Source organism: Lipophrys pholis (assembly GCF_963383615.2).
Source record: "Lipophrys pholis genome assembly, chromosome: 2".
NCBI lineage: Eukaryota > Metazoa > Chordata > Actinopteri > Blenniiformes > Blenniidae > Lipophrys > Lipophrys pholis.
The window spans coordinates 26,189,442-26,209,560 of record NC_137636.1 but is presented as its reverse complement, the minus strand read 5'-3'; the positions used below and the strand labels follow the sequence as shown (position 1 = coordinate 26,209,560).

The 20,119-nt window shown below is 42.3% G+C and overlaps 1 protein-coding gene across 4 annotated transcripts in view; it reads left to right on the top strand.

The window, feature by feature from the left end:
* akap13 (A-kinase anchoring protein 13) overlaps positions 1 to 20,119 on the top strand; it is a 145,107-nt gene that overhangs the window by 101,037 nt on the left and 23,951 nt on the right. For all 4 annotated transcript variants that reach the window (XM_080493347.1, XM_080493346.1, XM_080493349.1 and 1 more), the window contains 13 exons: positions 1,361 to 1,538; positions 2,108 to 2,210; positions 6,776 to 6,818; positions 7,026 to 7,137; positions 13,464 to 13,623; positions 15,503 to 15,570; positions 15,691 to 15,757; positions 16,407 to 16,557; positions 16,804 to 16,916; positions 16,998 to 17,144; positions 17,593 to 17,822; positions 18,780 to 18,905; positions 19,214 to 19,331. In XM_080493347.1, coding sequence (XP_080349473.1) covers positions 1,361 to 1,538; positions 2,108 to 2,210; positions 6,776 to 6,818; positions 7,026 to 7,137; positions 13,464 to 13,623; positions 15,503 to 15,570; positions 15,691 to 15,757; positions 16,407 to 16,557; positions 16,804 to 16,916; positions 16,998 to 17,144; positions 17,593 to 17,822; positions 18,780 to 18,905; positions 19,214 to 19,331 — 1,616 coding nt within the window. The remainder of the gene's footprint in view (positions 1 to 1,360; positions 1,539 to 2,107; positions 2,211 to 6,775; positions 6,819 to 7,025; positions 7,138 to 13,463; positions 13,624 to 15,502; positions 15,571 to 15,690; positions 15,758 to 16,406; positions 16,558 to 16,803; positions 16,917 to 16,997; positions 17,145 to 17,592; positions 17,823 to 18,779; positions 18,906 to 19,213; positions 19,332 to 20,119) is intronic.

Sequence of the window (20,119 nt, the reverse complement as noted above, 5' to 3'; positions counted from 1 at the left end):
AGCCGTTACGCCACTCTAACGCTGTCCTGTCGTGTCTGCTTGCTCCAAAGACAAACGTCTCCATCCCTCAGTCTTATTACTCGGTTATGCTTGCTTTTTCACCTTCTGTCCTCTTCTTCAAACCTGCTCACCGCTCCTCTTCACTTCCTGTTAGTATGAGCTGGTGCCCCCCCGTCACTCCCCACAGCCACTGCGTGGAGGTAGTGAGTTCCCTCAGGTACTCGTGTGTGTGTGTGTGTATGTGTGTGTGTGTGTGTGTTTGTCTGTGTGACTGTGTGTGTGTGTGTCTGTGTGACCTTCATTGAATAGGGCGTATTCACATGCTGCTTGATTTGCATTTACCGTTGTGGGTATTTACTGCCGTGCTTCTCAGTGTGTACGTGTGTGTGTGTGACAACGACCTGCCCAGCCCGTCAGCAGCTTCCTCACAAGCATTAAAAGCTGCAGTAGCTGCCGGACTTATTAATGTTTCAGTATGGAGACGCTTCTGGGTCTGTAGGACCGTATGTAATAATACTGCCAGCGAGGAGGCCTTAATATGACAAATATAGCCATCTACATTCACGGCCCCGAGGATGGGTGAGTGCTGCTCTCCACGCTGGTCACCGATAATCACCCAGTCGTGATTTTTTTTTTTTTTTCTTTGTCCAGTTTTAGTTAGTGATGCTTGGGAAAGTGTTGGACTGATGATTTGCTGGATAATGGACTGCCATACAAACCCAACGGCGAGAGATAAGAGAGATTTACTGCCCGAGCTTTAACTATCACCGACTCCGTCCTGGAGCGAATAGAGCCACAGCCTCGCCCCATAGCTCATCCTGAAATGTAGCTCTAGTTTTCCTCTCCATAATCATTGTATTGGATTTCTCAAGGCCTCTTATTTCCAGTCATAGATCGATGTAATTGGGTTTGTAAATCACAGCTGCAGAGCCCTCCATGCTGATGCTGATGCTGGAAGTCATTTGCAGCTGCTTCAGTTGTAAATCTGCTCCGGAGCCAAGTGATAACTCAGCTGACTAAACACTGTGCGCAACCAGCTGTGTGTGTGTGTGTGTGTGTGTGTGTGTGTGTGTGTGTGTGTGTGTGTGTGTGTGTGTGTGTGTGTGTGTGTGTGTGTGTGTGTGTGTGTGTGTGTGTGTGTGTGTGTGTGTGTGTGTGTGTGTGTGTGTGTGTGTGTGTGTGTGTGTGTGTGTGTGTGTGTGTGTGTGTGTGTGTGTGTGTGTGTGTGTGTGTGTGTGTGTGTGTGTGTGTGTGTGTGTACATACGCCTATCTCAACAGGTGCATGTCTGTGTGTGTGTGTGGTGTGCATCTTGAAGGCTTTGATGACTAATCCCTTTTCCCTTCTCGCCGTCCGTGCAGCTACAGCCTGGAGGGGCTCAGCGGGGGCCAAGAGGAGCTGAGGAGCCCCGTCAGCCAGGGGCCCCGGATCCTGGAGCCCTGTCGGATGCCCCGGCAGGACAGCGACGACCGGGGCTCTCTGGTGTCTCTGACCGAGGTGCAGGAGGATCGGAGCGAGCACCACAGGCTGCACGACCAGGTCAGCCAACTCACGTTTTCACGCCATCCGGGGACATTGCATTGACATACATTGACTATAAAGTTTAAACCGTGATGTAACTACCACAGATGCATTTGAAAAGATACTGTTAGTTGTTTCTACACTCAAGGACTTTGAATATTACATCAAGTTAGAAAAAGAATAGAAAAAACATGTGACATTGTAAAAAACTCTTAAGATATTTCAGTTTCTAACTTGCTCAGCCTAATTCAGCAGAGGAGTGAAGGATTTGTAAAGCTGGCACATAAACAAGACTCATAATCAGCTGGTGGAAATTTGAGACTTGTCAGTTTGAGGATTAGCGAGAATTAATAAATATGGCTTTCCTCAGGCGCCTTCACTCTGCTCTCATCGAATTTAAACCAGCTCGCCGAGCATCAAGCATCACATGTCTAGTTTCCCTTTTTAGTTTGTCGTTCCTGTTTCCAGTTTAGTGACCCGCAATGCTTTGTTCCACATTATCTCCGCTCGGCTCGTTGTCCTTTTCTTGTTTTCAACATGGTCACGCACCGAGGTCTGATTGGGCTTTGTGTGGTTTCTTGCTGCAGAAATCGAGACGGTATCGTCCACTACGAAGCAACGGTTCTACCATGTCCCTGCCCCTCACTAAATCAGTGTCCATGCTCGCAATCAACCAGAGAGACATTGACGGTGAGTGACAAGACACAAACAGAAAAGCACTCATTCAGCCTCTCTTGTTCATCATCTGTAAATATGTCCTGCAAAAGCACCTTTTCTCTTTTATTTCGGCTTGACTTTTGGGACCATGTCTTCATTAGACCTTCAACATATCTCATATCTTTTGTATTGTCTTTGAGTCAAGTAACTTTATCCGATCAACACCAACAACAACAACAAAAAACTAGACCCGGCAGCACATTAGTCTAGGGCACTTTGTTTTAAATGAAAACATTTTAATTTGAAACAAGGGCTTTTATTTTTCAAAACAAAGGAGTCACATCTTGGGAGAGACTCTTCATGTACCTGTAAACATGCTCTGTTCTCACAACTGCTTTATCTAGATCTCACTTACTGAAATGCTGCATTCTTGTGCAGACGGACCGTCATTTAAAAAGCTAAGAGCACCTTTTAGCCTTGATTTTTAATGGTTGATCTCAGCAAATATTTCATGATCAGGTGCAAACCAAACCTTTGGCTTTGATCTGTGTCGAGCAGCGTTTTATGTGCAGCTCAGTAATAAAGGCTGACTTTATAATAGGTTTAAAAAATCATAAGCATTTTTAATGCTACTAAAATGATAAAACTAGGAATAACTCATACAAAAATTGTGCTACTTGGTTGAAATGTACAGTTTGGGTCATTTAAGCCCCGTTTACACGACAGCATTTCATCGATTCAGCATTTTCGTTCGAGAAATATTTTGCGTTTTCACTGCAAAGTTTTGAAAATGATGTCTGTTTACACGGAAAATGCAGAAACTGTGAAAACAATGTTGAGTGTTTTTTTTACAATGAAACCACACATATGTGTATATAGTGTACATGTACCCTATAAACATTAACAATGGCGAGTACACGAACATTCGTATGAACAGATGATGGAGTTGGATTGTTATTACACTGACTGTCAACTAAAACTACCAAGTCCCAGGACAATGTTGACTGGGAGTCATGACACTCTTGCAGGCCGCCATTGTTGTTATTGTTCATCTACTCAAGCATGTGCAGAGGAAGTATGTACTATGGTTGTGCTGCACATGTGCAGCAGCAGCAGCATTTCACAAAACTTGTTTCCATCCGTTCACTCGGAGACATAGTCGCAGCGTTTTCAAAAAGCGTGTTGTGTGGTGCTTTCACACAAAGTTACTGTCGCACAATTTGGCTTTAAACACTTGCAAAAACAAATGATGCACTTCATTTGTAAACTTACTGAATAAGCTATTGACCACACGATTTATATGCAGAAGCATCACATATTTAAGTTTAAACTCTGCATGTAATTTCTGAAATGTGACGAAGAATACATTTGTAAACTTTCCAAGGATTTCTCTTAACCACATGAGTTAGAAACAAAACAAATCATCACTCATGCAGACATAACGAGTTGCAGGTAAAACGTACCACCTACAAAATAGTTGTTAAGCAGTTTGGATTTCCTTATTGTTACTTTTCTTGGTCATGGTGAGGGTCCGTCGTTTTATGTCCTGATTCTGGTTCTCTCCTCCCTGCTCTGCCCAGCAGTGGGACGCCTGAGGCGTAAGAGGCGAATCTCCTTCTCTTTCAACCTCTCTCCCATCCTCACCAAATCTAAGTCTCAGTTCATTTACGGGGATTCCTCATCTAGCGATGATGAGGATAACCTGAGTAAGTACCGAGCTGCGTTAGAGAAGTAGATGTGGTATTAGTATGAGAGCAGTAGCTGTTCCCACTAGAGTCCCTGGACCTCCTCCAAACGACTGTAACCCACCCACTCGCTGTGTGCATAGGAAAGTAATAATGGCTTGTCCTGCTGAAGGGGGGGTGGGGGGGGTCAGGAGCACTGTAGCCAAGCAAAAGTTGTGTTTGGTTGAAGGGGAGCCATTAAAATCCGAGACACACCCAGGCGTAATGAAGGTGTAGTGAGCCAAGTGCACAGATTGAAGCTCCCACGTATGACTAGAGTGAGGACTCCGAGCCGCCCTCAGTGGAGGGGCCGAAAGCTGCCTGGAATCACTTGGATGGAAGCAGCCAGAAGGAAAATTTGAATTTCATATTCTAAACTTCAGTCTACTTTTATGGCTTTTTGCAGAGTGAGGAGACAGATTCATTTCAGCCCGCGCAGGACTAAATGCTGAAGACCAGTGAAGCTCAAACGTTCTGCCGCAACAAAGTTGACAGAAGAAAACCAGTAATTACCACTGATATGAGCGCCTTCCAGTGTGGATGTGCAATTAGAATTAGCTTATAGAGAAATCGCTGGTGTAGAAAGCCACCTTTGACCGAGGCAGTGGGCTAATGACTCCCGTCATTGGCACGATATATGACCCCAGCATTTCCTCTGTGCCGCCCAGGATTTAGCTGACCTTTATTCAAGTTAGCCTTCCTTTAGCCTCTTGGCAAGTAGAAACTCAGTCACCGGAGAAAGAGGAAAAGAGTCATCATAAACACAGCAGGTGGAGAGAGGAAGCGCGCTCTTCCCTGCAGATAAATGTGAGCCCATCACCTTTAGTCAAAGCCACCGAGTCACTCTTTCCCCGCTCTTATCGCAGAGATATTTCCATTAGTGTTGCTGCTCTCCTTGACTGCATTGCTAAAAACACACGCAGGCCAAAACTCTGCCCCTATTATCCTTTTTTGAGGTTTAACTTTCTGATGAAAGCAAACTTTTTTTCAAATCTTCATCGGAACATCAGATTGAAATGATTGTTTGCAAGGAAGTGGATTGTTCCCCTTTTATGAAAGAGGCCCTGCTCACGGTTCACTGCATGGTTACTGCTTATTTGTTTCTTGATTTTTATGGAGTTCGGCTAAAAACACAAGGTCAGAAATTATTTGGAAAAACTGACAGAAAATCCAACTTTCTAATGGAGGAATCCTGGTGAGGTCTGAGGTAGAAACAATCACCCCTCTGTTTACAAACATAAACTATATCAAATGTACAACTTCAGAAAAGATGGGAAAATGTGCAAAATTCCGTGATATGTAAAGGCCTTTTACTCGAAAATCATCTACAGATGACATCCTTTTTATTTTGAAATGTTTAATTTATTATTGAAGCGACTTAGGCTATTTCATGATGCGGAAAGCAACTGGCTGAAGATCTCACGCCATGGCATGAGTGGCTGTAAAAAGGAAGTTTCGTGAAAGGATGCATTTATGAAAAACTTTGGGCAAGTTTTTGAGTTCAGAAACTAATGAGGATTTTGCAGTATTGTGACTTATATAATCAATCAACTAAAATTGAGTGCAAAGGTCGAGGAATATTATTGCGTATTATTATTATTGCATTCTCAAATGAGCTTTGGCCCATTTTGCACTAATGAAGAATAAAAAGTCATGTATTATGAGTCTTTCAGACTGAGGAGGGGTTTGGACCATGTAGTTTATTATCAGTGCAGAGTTTACCATGCGATCACATGGATCTGCATTAGTGCACATGTAACTTGCTATGCAGAGGCTCAATCAACATTTACATCATTTTAAGCAATATGTGCTACTTTAGCAACTTTGGTCACATCAACTTCAAAGCACAAACAAGATGTAATCCAACAGCTTTAATGGGGATTAAAAGAGTCTGGGTACTAAACTGACCCACATCTGGAGGGTACTCTTAGCATTTGTCAAGTTGTGAAACTAAACTAAACACAGTGGAGAGCTTTGAATGTCATATGGCAGGACTGGGGGAAAAAAAACTCTTGGTCTTTTCACTGGAATCTAATTTAAGATTGATACATAATGTTAGTTCAAGATTTGCTTGTGGAGGGACGCCGATCAGCCCCAACATTATTACATTATGATACTAAATTTGCTGCCAAAACAGTCCTGGCCATTTGAGGTTTGGACTCCAGTCGTCCTCTACTTTGAATCCCTGGAAGTTGTGAAGTTGCACCTCCGCTGAACCATGTGCAACCCCAACAGGTTGCATAACAAATAGATGAATATTTTACATATTCATTATGTCATTGGCTGATCGCTTTGATTGCACATCATCACATAATGTTTGTTTTCAGATTTTACACATTATGCCAACTTTACTTTAATCTGAGTTGCAAGCAATTGTTGAGAAATCCATTTAGAAACTTGTGTATTTGCTTCTTTCAGTCGTTATGTTTCTTTAACAACAGCTAACGGCAGCACTGGCTGCAGTCTGGTAGCTGCCCTCCCTCTCCTCTGTGCTGGATTCATTTGCCTGTTGGCCTTCACGCAGCTCTTTGAGGGAACCTAAAGGTTAAATACTTTTCTCAAGGACATTATAAGTCGCTCACACACAGTAGCTGCCAAACCCTTTTAGCCAGAACATGAGCTGACCACTTGTGATGAGAAGAGAGATATTCTAACCATTAGTCGTGTGAGGTCACCCACTCAGTATGAGGAAGTGGAGTGAGCCGGTCATCAGTGGGGTCGCCACCTACATACAGAAATCCGCCACTCAAACGTGGAGCAGGGGATTTTAAACCTGACCGCATTTGAGAAAAATGAATAAAAAAAAAAATAAATGCTCCTGCGCTGCTTTTACAAGCTCCTCAATAAAATCTCACTCTGTTTCTTTTTTTCCAGGTCCGAGGTTGTTTTCCACCACCTCTGGGCCGCTAGCGTACAGGTCAGTCCACACACGCACGCTGCCAGAAAATTGTTCTTTGAGCTTCTACTTTTGCAGCTGCGTTTATGGTCCTATAAAGGGCATTGTGAAGAAGATGTCAAATGTTTCCATCGGAGCGGAGGACCTCAGTGGTGCTGGGAGGAACCGTTTGTATGTGGAGGTTTGCTTTTGTTAACGTAAACGTGTCTGTGTCTGTGTCCTTTCCAGTATATCTGAGGAGGAACCGGGCCCCCTACGGAGTGACACTGAGGGAAAGGGTGTGACCAAAGTCAGCCGGACCTTCAGCTACCTCAAGAACAAGATGTACAAAAAGACCAGGGTGAGTCAACCTGGAATATTTAGGGAACATTGACTTCTTGTTGCCCCTGTAAAACCAAAATCAGAATGCTCCATGAGCAGCGAGGTAGCTTTAAAATAGTTACCTTCAAGCACACTGAGGGCTACTCCAACACTCAGAAATGTGGCGTGTTTTTAATATGACTGCCCCCGTATGTTAGGATAAACAGATTTTACTGTTCTTGTAAATGAAATAAAGCAAAAGAAAAAAAAATTCCATTGATGGTCAGAAAGAAGTAGTGCAACAACAACTTCACTCAAACAGAAACTGGAACGCTACATTTCTGGTTTTCGTCTGAGGAAGAAAGCTCTTTCTGTCTGTTAAACTCTGGCTTCTTCGAGAACAGTAAAAATGTGCTGCTGCTTGGAAAAACACATTTTGTGAATGCAAACTTCGAACGAGTGAAACCATGGTGAGACTGGAGGGATACAACTCTACTCAACCCAACATTTACTGTCCCGCACAAAGGTGTTGGAACATGCTTCTGCTTCCTCTTTTGTCAAATGGGATACTCGTGAGGTGTTATTAAAGTGATGTCAGGACCAAATGGACAGGAACAAGCTGGCTGGCTTGTTGACATCACTGGACATCGATAAGAATCATAAGAAATCTATAAGATCCCTATTGCTAATTGTTTGACGCTAATCAGATACTTTAACTATATTTCACAGCTTATTTGTGATTGTACTGTGTTACACTATTTCACAGAACCTCCTTCAACATTGTGAGGCCTTAAACGTCTGCTTCAGAAAAAGATCTGTCCTGTGCATCCTCCTCGGCTCACAAAGCTGAGGGGGTGATGTGTCTTGCTTAGGGGCAAGTCAGCATGGTATTCCTCCTTCATCCTCCCCCTGTAGCACAGGTTTAGAGCTCAGAGCTTTTCCCTGTCCTACATCTGAATCGGCTTTGTCAGACCTTGTTCGGTGATTTACCCAAAATGTTCCCTTTTTCCCTTTGAGAGCACAGCAGTCATTTCTCATTTTCTTGTTATCTTTTTCTTTAAAATGACTCTGAATGCTCTAACAACACAAGGGAAGGCATCGCAGAGCACTTTAGAAATCACCATCCGTCTTTTAAAGTGGCAGGATAAGCATACTGTGTTGTAATAACCATATATATGATTTATGACGACAGTTGTCAATATTTAGACTTTGAACTGCTTTCATAGCAGGCTTTCTGCAGATCATTAAGACTAAAACATCTTTCAATTTAAATCCTTAAATGGCCTCACAAACTTTCATATAGCTTTAAATGTAATTTATTGGCAATATATTTAGTTTTTTATTGTTTTCTCTATCCAATTGTGGATATAAATTGGATTCCACAGATGGAGAACCTTTGTGCTGGTTGTGACAGTCGATTAGACCACTGAGGGCTGTATAAGCCTTTTCTGTAGAGGTTTAGGATGTTTACACCAAAACTAACACACACTTTAATTTGTTTTGCTGACTCACTGCAATGTTGACATGTTTTATCACTACTAGCGTTATTAAGAATAGAAATGACTTACAGCAGGTGGAGAAGGAGGAAGGGCACTTGTTGATTCAGATTTGTTGATATTCTATTCCAGCTTGTTTTGTGCCATCATAATTGTAATAATAATGATGGTTTTCTTCTTATATAACATGAAGAAGTAAATTTTGTGTATTTGACCCACAGAGGATCACAGTCTGGCAGACTTTAAAAAAACAGAGTATAATGAAGCAGGAGTCAGGTTTCACTTGTTGATTATGGGTCGAAAAAGGAGGAAAAAAGGTTGTTTTTGGTAGAAAAAAGGAGGGAAAATTGTTATTTTGAGTAGAAAAATTAAGAAAAAAGTTCTTTTGAGTAGAAATAAGAAGAAATGTGGAATAAAGATAGGAATATTGTGATATTGTTTATACATCTGCAGGAATAATATACAAGAAAAGACAGTTCAACTCTTTTGAGGATGATCTCGTGATGATTGTGTAAACCCATTTTCCACCTTGCGGAAGACAGACCGTGAGCAACCCGGTCGCTTTTTTATGACACAACTTCAAGAAGTTTCTCAACAGGTCTATGTGCAGTGCACAAAGTACTAGTAGGATCATATCAGAGGGGCTTGATCACCATATAGAAGCACTCTGTTGCACATGTCAGCAAAGGTTTATTATTTACAGGTCACACATCCTTGTTCTCTTGAGACGTTTCTCATTCTTGTGATTGTTTCAGTGCAGAGTAAAAGTAGTGTCTTTAACCGAGCAGCACTAACACAGCAGTGGCACGAGAGCTCATTTTAAAGGTGGTTAATTTCGTCATGAGGACGTGGTTTTGCATACTGCTTGAGCTTGATGGGAAAAAAAGAAGTGTGACGTAATGCTGAATAATTATAGTCCATATTGTTTTTTCGAGTATTAAAACACACTCAGTGTGGTGTTAAAAAAAAAAAAAAAGCTTTGAAATGTCTTGGATTTAACTAGGTGCCCATTTCTTTAGGCAATAAAGTGTGTGTTTGTGTACCCGCAGAGGCATCTGTGTGCTTTCCGTAAACATACAGGCTTTGCAAACAGACACTGAGGGGTGAGCAGGAAGTAAAACAGGAAGGCAAAGCTGACTGTGGTTTTCGAATCTCCACTCTCACCTCAGTCATCGCTTTACTTTTAAAGTGACAGGCCTGCGGCTGGTCGCTCGCTGCCAGAGGTCTAAATTATTGGAGCCCAATAAAACTTTGGATAGTTCAAAAAGATCTTTAAAGAAGCCTGAGTGGGATGTCACCCAAAACAAGTGTTGTTAGGGACAAAAAAAAGGCTACTTAAGACATCAATGACGCCACAATAAGCCTGATTTCTTAATCAATTTGATTAACATATGAAGAGTGAACAAATTTTGCAGCTATTTTCTGATTGATATAAGTTTCACTCCCGATCTGCTTCAGATGTGCGGTTAATGCACAATATCGAAAGTCTCAAATCTCCAGAAGGGGATCTTGTGCTGTCACAGCGTCTGTGCCGGACTTGAGGGTCATTGCAGAAATAGCAGCTCCCGTAGAGAGCCTGCCACTTCCTCATCGTCCGCTCTGTTTGATGGAGCGTCGGCGCTGGCAGTAGCTTCAGCTGCCGAGCCGCAGCCCGGGATGGTGTACAGGAGACTCACGGGGAGCCGCGGCTTCTCACTGAGGTGGAAAGGTTGGCTGGAGGTAGGCTCACACAGTGCTCTGCTTTCACACTAAAACTGTAGTGGAGGAAATGAGACTGTCACAATATCATGTTCAAAGTGACTGCTGTTCTCTTCTGGGCTGATGTCTTTTTCCAGTGATGTCATGGAGGACTTTTTTCACGTTTAATCTTTGGCTAAGACGTCAAGCAACAACTTAATGCTTGTGGGGATGAAGAAAAAGTGCTGGAAAAGTTTCTTTTTTTTTTTTTGGTGCAATATTATTTATAATGTTTTGACTGTTTTTCATTCATAATCAGGCTTAATATCAACAGAATAACAGTTTCCAAAATGAAGAACACAATATTCAGCCTTTATTTTGCTGCGTGGTGAAACGCAAAACGGTTTTTGCAGGAAGTGAGAAGGAAGGTTGCGAGTGTGTCGTAATAGCTTTAAAACATGCTGTGGTCGACTCAGCCTCTTGGTATCTTGAAGCGCCGGAGCAAAACAAGCCTCAGTGTGTCAGAGCTTTGTGGTCCCCTCAAACCAAGAGGCCCAAGGCTAGGCCATTAAAAAGAGATGGAAAACTTCATTTTCCCATTTCCTCTGGGTTTGGGTGGAGCCCTCTGTGATGCAAGTCCAAGAGAATAAGAGCTCTGTTCTCCTCCGCATCCCATTTATGGGATTGTGATTCAGCTCGGTGTACGGAGATGACCAGCAGCCGGCGATGATCTGGTGCATCAGTGCAGCGGCAGCAGAAAGGCCTCCCTGTTACGGAGAAGGTCAAACCGATTGATTCGCAGACAGTGCGTCTCCTTCAGTAGTCATGCCTCCTGCAGAAGTGTTTCTTCCTGGTTATTCATTATAAGAAGGGGTTGGACAAAGGCATCGTAGTATCTCAGAAGACTGGGTTTTGTTTTAATGATCCAAAATGCATCTGGGTGTGTCTCATTCCACCCAGTGTCGTTTAAATGGCCTCTAATCTCCTTGAAAGTTATGATGCATGGTTCAGTGGGGTTGTACTTTATCTCCTGACCAATTATAGGTGTGTTTCAGCCATAGCCTCTTTAACAAACAATGGATTAGAAAACTTTTAGACAGAAGAATCCAGGTGGGGGAGTTTCTGACCGAGGATGCCGGCTGTTGTACCAATCACTAAATATCTCACTTTTGAGAAGCAGATATAGAACATTTGTTCAGCTCAATACAATACTATGTCAGGACCAATCCAAGATTTTTAGGGTTTTAAAGAACAACAGTGATATTTCAAGACAGATGGAAATAAATGCTGGACAGGAAAATGAAATGCTGCTGGTAATTGAGAAGACATTCGGATGGTTTTGGGGATGTGACTTAAAAGAAACATAAAGCGCTCAAATACTATCAATACGTGTATAAAATAAATCATTTGCTGAATCAAGTGCATAACAGTGTCCCAGTTAAAGATCAATATGCTGACCCGGGACTATGTATATATATATATGTATGTGTATATATATATATATATATATATATATATATATAAACCAATCACGGATAGACACAGAAACTCTTGTCTACAAGCCAAGGTTGGCTAAAATAACCAATATAGAGTTTTTTGCTTTTCAAATTAACACCCTCGTCAGGATTTCTGTGATTTGCATGTCAAGGTTTGATGGACTCATTAACATTAGTTTCAACATGTATTAAAATGTTTGGCACCTTTCTGTCCTGACCACCAACCTTAGCTTAGCTTTAGCATCTGCGAAAGCAAGTGTTTGAATGGTTATTGTTTCACTAAAGCCCTGTTTGCTTTGAAGGGCCATGCCTCCTAATCCTCAACTAAGGCCCTGTTCACACGACAACATTTCCAAGTGAAAACGCAAAACTTTTGTTGCGTTTTAGGTGCTGAAAACGCTTTTTTAAGACGACTCTCAAGTAGAAACTCTTTTAAAACTCTCGAACTCTGTCCCCGTGGAAACAAGGAACGCTGCTTCTACACATGTAAATTGTTCTTCTGTGAATAGTTCTTGTTTATGTTTATAGTGTACTGTTCTGTGTACGCATGTGTGTGGTTTTATTACAAAAAAATAAACAACAGCACGATATCATGGCCTGGCATGATTAAATACATAATTTGTAGCATTTCTCCCCTTTTCAACATTTCTTATGGAAACGAAAATGACAAAACCATGCGTTTTCACTTGAAATGTTGTCATGAAAACAGGGTCTAAGTTCAAGGTTACAGCAACATGAAACACTTGTTACTTTGTTAGTATGTACCTTCATCAGCAGCTTCATCAGTAAAATCGTCTCCTGGAGCCTATTTGTTAGTAGTTTATCTTGTTCTTTTTTTGTGAGCTGTTGATATTGACATAATTATTGGCATAATTTACAGAATTACCCCCCAGGATTAAAAAAAAAATAATATATATATATATATAATTTTATTTTCTGTTCTGATAGAGCATCTTCCTTCAGCTCCTTGATGTAACTTGAATTTAATGAGTGGATCAGTTATTAGGCTGACTCATACCGAGCTCACAGCTCAGCTAACGTCTCACAGCAACACTTCAATAATACAGCGTCGTGCACATAATTAAGACCTAATTGAGAGAGACTGAAGTCAGACAAGAGTCTCTTTCCCAAGTGGTTAGTTAGTTTTAATTCTCAGTAACCAGTTCCTAATTTCCAGTCACTTGCACCACTCTGGTTTAATGAGAACGTGTTTGTCCTTTGACATAAATGTTGACAGTTTGTACCTCTCATGATTTTGTCTTAACACTATAAACGAACGATAATCCTGTAAATAGACTCAAACTCTTGGCAGGAAAGTCCCACTTTCTTCCACCGAGAGGAGAAAAAACACTGCCTGAAAACAAAACACTCACACATTTAAAGCAATCCTGTAATGAGACACTTTGTTGACAGCATAACTAATGCAACACTTAATATGCAAAAGCCCCCTGCTGTGTGGTACATCAGGGTAATAATGCTGCTCTGCAGGGTTCAGATTGGAATTTAGCATAAGCAGCTAGCCAGATAGTGCTACATTTTTGTCAGTGTCTGGTATGTTAGTCGGCTGCACATAAACAGGCATCACTCTGAGTCTCACTGTTTGCCAAACTTGTAATTGGATGGTTTAAAAAAACCCGCAAAAAAGTCATTCTTGTGGTGGGATCCCGTTCTCATTTGCTTTAATTCGTCTTGTGCAGGAGAAGGAGCGAGATAAGAGAGAGAAAGACAAAGAGGGCAAGGAGAAGGACAAGAAGAGCGTGAACGGTCACGTCTTCACGCCGGTCTGCTCCAACCAGGTCCCCCAGTGCTCCCAGTGCAATAAGGCTTTCAACAACAAGGAGGCTTTCTACTGCTCGTGTGAGTACCTGAGTCTTTTTTTCCAGCTGATCGCCGATCCTGTCGCGAACTTACTGTGGCCTTTTATTAAAACAATTCATCTAGAAATGTATGACAGAGTGAGCAACACGCAGGCCTGTAGTGGACGGGGATGCGAGGGTGGAAAAAAAAGGGGGGGCATGATGGAAAAGAAAATGTCCTCAGTGAGAATACATCATCAGTTATGAGTCATGAGTACAGCAATCATGTCAGCTCACTGTTTAGAGGACTTTTGGATTTATATCAGTGTACTCTTATATAATGACAAAACTTGGATTAACAGAGAAAATACCACTGATTTATATGTCCATTAGCTGATTTTAAGTGCAAGTACCCACCTACAATACACGAACGCACTTCACATTGGCAGTTAGTTGTGCAGCTACTCGACCCACATATTGAACCAACTTGAAGTAGTGAAACTCCCCTAAAGGGCTACATCTAATGGAAACCAGTCAGCCTTTCTGTTCAGACAGCACAACTGTTTCTGCATTGTTTTTTACTGGAAGCAGCAGCCCTAAAGAGGATGTAGTTTATTACACAAGCACATTGGCGCAACCCCAAGAAAAGGCCAAAAAGGAGAAACCGGCTCGGCGGCCCATCGCTTTAAATCCTCTCCATGGCCACAGTCTGCCTCAGACACTCCAGACGTCCGTTAGAGAGGCCGCTCTCATTGCGTTCAGATAGTCACAGACGGTTCTGATGGGGGAAGAGGCGGAGGGTGTTTTTCAGGAGGGTTTGTAACTCGCAGATGTCTGGCTGGCTTCCACTCGCCAGACAAACACAGTGATGCTTTTGTCTCGGATTAGCTGGAATTAGTCATACGTCCACAAAATGCTGTAAAATACCCAGTAAAACCTCAAGGAGAAGAGGGAAATGAGATGGAAGTCTCTGCAGGAATTTAAGATGGTTTTACTGGGCACGTCATAATTAGACATATCATATAATCTGCTTTTTATTCTAATGTATTTTCCACTGTAACACAGCTGCATGATTCAGCCCAGAGCGAGGAGAAGCAGTAGCTTTTTTCTACCTGTTGAGCTGTTGTCTTACCCTGCCGCTGCGCTGATATAATCCAAGGAATGGAAATGCTGGGCGCATGTCAGCATGTATGATGAGGCCTGATTGAGCTTTTTGTGGGATTTACTTGTGCTAAATGTCTGCTTAATACACTTCTGTCTACTGGAAACACGCCAGTGTGCAATTCTTTGTAAACTTAGCTCAGTCCCATTGTGGAGTTTAGGTTTTTCTTCAGTTTCTTGGCACTTCCTGATCTTCTTCTTACATGCCTGCACCAAAAACAAAAGCACAAAGCACAAGTCCACAATGCCAGTCGACTAAACCGGATCCGTTTTCTGGCCAGATCTTATTTTAGCCATCTCCAATGACGACTGTTGTTCCTAAATTGCGTTTTGGGAATGTTTACATAATTGAAATTTTCCCATGCAAGTCGGTGTTTATGTGCATGCGTCATTCCACGGCCAATCCAACTCTTTCTCGCTCGCTCTCTCTCTCTCTTTTTTTTTTTCCTCTTCCCCCTTTCGTTTGTCCACGAGCAGTATTACCCCTCTATTGCATCACATCACATGCTTCTCATCCAGTCTGGCTTTCATTAGTGGGCTGGTGGAGTTTCCTGGCTGGCTATGAAGACCAGTCAGAATTTCTCTAGCCCCCATCTTTCCGCGCACGCACGCACGCACGCACGCACGCACGCACGCACGCACGCACGCACGCACGCACGCACGCACGCACGCACGCACGCACACACACACACACACACACACACACACACACACACACACACACACACACACTCGCTGGCCCTCACCACCAGGTTCATAGTAACTGCTTTTCTTTCCAGACTGCAATGCTTCCGTCCACAAGGGCTGCAGGGACGGTCTGCCTGTTTGTGCCAAGGTGAAGATGAAGGTAAAACTTTCCTCGCAGTTACTTCGCCAACTGATTTTGTAGCATTGTGTTGTCTCGGAGCCAGCATTGATTTTTCTTTTCATTTATGTTTTGGTTTTTTTTTTCTTTCTTTCTTTTTAGCTTCCCAAACAGCAGTTTGCAGCACCAGATCCGAACTCTCTTTCCACAGTAACCATGAGGAACAAAAGTGAGTGTGAAACCCAAACTTGGCTGCCACTCAGTCATCATGGCCAGTTATTATTTATTGCGATTGCCTCGAGGCTATTGAACCTGGAATACGAGGAACTGGAGCCCAGTGTTGTGTGTATCTCTTTCCTGTTAATAATCACTTGCACCTGAGTTTAAGAGAAATGTGATGTGTGTGTGTAAAGTGAAAACAAGGTGCTCCTATGGGGCTGTTTTTAGATCCACTGATCAAAGCGCCTCTCCTCACTAGAACATTCATCAGTGCGCCTGATATGATCATACCGTCTCTCTCATGCTGTAATCCACAGTAAACATATTAGGTTTGGAAGAACACCAGTATCTCCAATTTTAGGCATTTTTATGTTCTTTCAGCTTAAGTACTTTAAGCACCTCCAAGGACTGAACAAGTCCTCGAGCCCAGACTCAAAGCTTTTCAAAACCTGTCAGATAAAGTCAGATTTAAATTTTTTTTGTCAAGAAGCTAGACCCAGGTTGTTTTTCCTCTTTTTAAAAGTTAGAAATACTGGGATGAACTTGATAAAAATAATTTAAAAAATGTAACCGAAAGGTCCTAAAAAATATATAAGTTGTTAGAGTAGCATCCATACAGGCCAGATCTTCTGTGTAAGACGAGTGTTTGTGTGGTCCAGCTGGGGGGACGAGGGAGCGCCCCTGGTCGGCCATCCTGACCCCTGAAGACCATTCCTCCCTGACCATGCCGTCACCACGAAGACACACCAGCATCATGGCTTTCCACGGGAACAACCTCTCCAAGAGTCTGTCAATAAGCAACATTGCTGGGTGAGCTGAATGAGGATCCTCAAATATTCACCTTTTCATTTCAGTGAAATAATAATCTGAATTTGCATTTAATCTGTGGTTAGAAGCTGCAATTATTGAGCGCATTCATTTGCATTTGTTGATTTGTTCCGGCTACTGCGTCCACCGTATCGTGTTCAAAGTAATTATCCGATATTTTTGTGACGGGCTATTGTGCATACTTTAATATTAATGTAATCCTTTATTGTCTTCCTTCTGACCGCGCAGTCCAGTGTTTGATGAAATACCCATTAAAGGCCTGCGGTATCTCTCACAGTCGACGGACTCCCTCAACAGAACAAACCAGGTCACAGAATCCATGGAATCGCTGACTGATGAAGGTAAACACACTCCTCCTCACTGGACTCCACCACGCCCTCTCCGATGAATCAGAGACGTCACCGTACCTTTGTGTCTTTCAGGGACGGAGATGATGGACGGGCAGCTGATGGGAGAGTTTGAAGCAGATTCCAAAGATATGGAGGCGGACTCGTGGAGTTTAGGCGTGGACCAGCAGTACCTGCAGCAGCTGGACAGAGAGCTGGTAAAGAGACAAGACGTCATCTATGGTACGTCTCATCATACTGTATGTTGGTATTCTGAGTCTGAGATTATTTCTTCTAATACTTCATCAAAGGCTGATATATGGTCTTTTTTGGTCTCGGCTTTGTTTCTGGAAATGTTCTGGTCTGAGGAGACAAAAAATTAGGGAAGTGACTTAAAGACTGTAATCTTGAGGTCAAACATGTAACACAAGCTGTTGTTGCCTAATACCACATCAGAAATGTTATTTAATTTTGGAATTAGTTTTTTTTTAGAAAATAATCTAATGAAGATTTACATTAAATGTGTCTTTTTCCTTGCAAAAGTCCTTGAGCTGCCTGGAGTTTTACTTTACATCTTGTTTCTAGCTCGTCTCGTTGAAGTGAAACTGAAACATATTCCTAACTTCTGCAAAGTTTTTGGCTCTTCTTGTGAAATGTGACAGCTCATTATGAAACAATTCCTTCTCCGCAGAGCTGATGCAGACAGAGATGCACCACATTCGAACGCTGCGCATCATGTCGGAGGTGTACAGCAAAGGCCTGCAGAAGGAGGTGCAGCTGGAGCAGCAGACGCTGGAGAGGCTTTTCCCCGCCCTGGACGAGCTCTTGGAGCTCCACACACAGCACCTCCTGCGCCTCCTGGAGAGGAAGAAGGAGGGAGTCTTCATCATGAACAGGATAGGAGACCTCTTGGTCAACCAGGTCAGAGGAAGGAGGGGCTGTATGCTGTGGAAACTAGTTTGTTGTTTAGTTTGTTTTTTTTGTCTTTACAGGTGACAGAGTAGTTCAGTAGATCAACAGATCAGTTGACAATAAAAAAACAAAATGTTACTTCGAATTTAACATTACATCAGGAGCTAATGGAACATGTGTGAATATTTATACTCAGCTTAAGCTTAGTAGCGCGCTACTAAAGGTTTATAAATACATAGGAAGGTGTGCATATTTTTTTGGGATTTCGACAGAAGAAAACGAGACTTATTGTTCTACGTTCCAACCAAAGGAAATATATCAGGCTTCATTTATTGAGCATTAGTACATCCCAGCATTTCTGTTTTTGCTGTTCAAGGAGTTTTAAATCTTGTGTTGTGAGTTTGACTCAGATAAATGTGTCATCAGCTAAACTATCATTAAAAGATTGTCTGTATATGAAATTAAGTTTCTGCCCTCAGACAGTGGGGATGAATCCACTAGAGAAGTAGAAGTGTGACCTTTCAAAATCCATGAATGATCAATTTATAGACTATTATCAGAGCAGATAAAAAATTTCACTGAGGAAGGATCCAGATATCTGCAGGCTTGGATAATTAAGAAGTGTTGAGTGAGGCAGATATTCTATTATATACTATAATAGTACTCTGCTCTCAGTTAAACTTTACATTGTACTCCATCTCCAAATTTTAAGAAAATATAGTTAAACAGATCAAACAGTGGGATCGATCAGTCCAGTTTGATCCATTTGCAGTAAGATACCCAACATTAGTGCTGTAGGTAGATGTGATAAACGGGATCCTTTGACGGCAACGCTGCACTGTTAGTAAACTTACTTCATAGTTTGCTCCACGCTGTTGCTTGACGTTCTGGACCTTCGGGTCATTGTCACAGACTGTGTCGCTTCTGTTTGTTTCGTGTATTCACACCTGTCAAACCCCGTCTCAGTTCTCAGGATCAAATGGTGAAACCATGAAGAAGGTCTATGGAAGATTCTGCAGCCGCCACAACGAAGCTGTCAACTTCTACAAGGACCTCCTGACCAAAGACAAACGCTTCAAAGCCTTCATCAAAGTAAGCACTGGCCAGGTCTCCCATATTTACCCAGGACCTGTCATGTAGCTGTTGGTTGTTTTAATGCACTTTTGCTTACTTTTTCATAGTATTTTTAAGTTAAAATGGTGTTTTTGGGGGAAGTCTTTGGATTTGTGTGCAGTAGTCTTAACATAGCTGGCAGACATAATGACCATAAAGATGTTCTCACTGCTGCGCTGTTCTACTGCAAACCTCTTTCAGGACTTCCCAGTCGTTACTTGAGACCCTGTCACCTGTTGTGCGTGAGCGTCTTTCACTGAGGCTTCTTTTGTTCATTCTTCTCTCAGAAAAAGATGAGTAGCAGCATTGTGCGGCGACTCGGCATCCCTGAATGCATCCTGCTCGTGACCCAGAGGATAACGAAGTACCCGGTGCTGATACAGAGAATGCTGCAGCACACGAAAGGTCAGTTTCGTCTTCTTGCTCATCATCCATGTTTTCTCTACAGTTGGGACGTGACTGTTGTTCTGAATGGGAGCATGCTGGTATAACTGCACGTAGCTCTTGGTTACATTCAAACCTGATATTGACTCCAGGCCCATATTAACCCCGGATAGTCCTATCCTGTAGAAAGTAGAGATATTTGTACCCACAGAAGAGTCTTTACAAGGACCCACAGGATTTTTACAGTTTAATGACAATTAGGTTCTCCTGAAGATACCTCTACTGAAGATGTACTAAATATTCAAAGTTACTGTGGAAAAATAGTTGAAGCACTCACTCGTCGTACTTTTTTTGGCATAAAATCTAAGATTAAAATGAATCGAAGCAGCTTGACTAGAATTGAAGAAGCCATATGGTTCAAGTCTTATTGAGACGGATGGGGCTTTGTCCAGCTCATGATGCATCTCATTCATATTTTTTGGGAGACTGTACACACAACTCAATGCATCCAAATGAGTCACTTGTCTCTGAGCGACGACCTTCTTGACCCCGCTCACGAACATGACGGACAAAGCCGAGCTTCTGTGAGAAACTGCAATGACGCGGGAACTCATAATTAACTGCATAAAAAGATGAACCAGTCATGTCACAATATTTTAATCACCCCCTGGTGGCTGCTTGCAGTACGGATTAGAAGCGTTAGCAGCAAGTTGCGGCAAATGGTTTTTTCAGCAGTTGTTATTCAAGTGGGTTTTTTTCCCTCAAGTTTTTTTTTTATTTATTTATTTTTTATGTTATTACAGCCACTA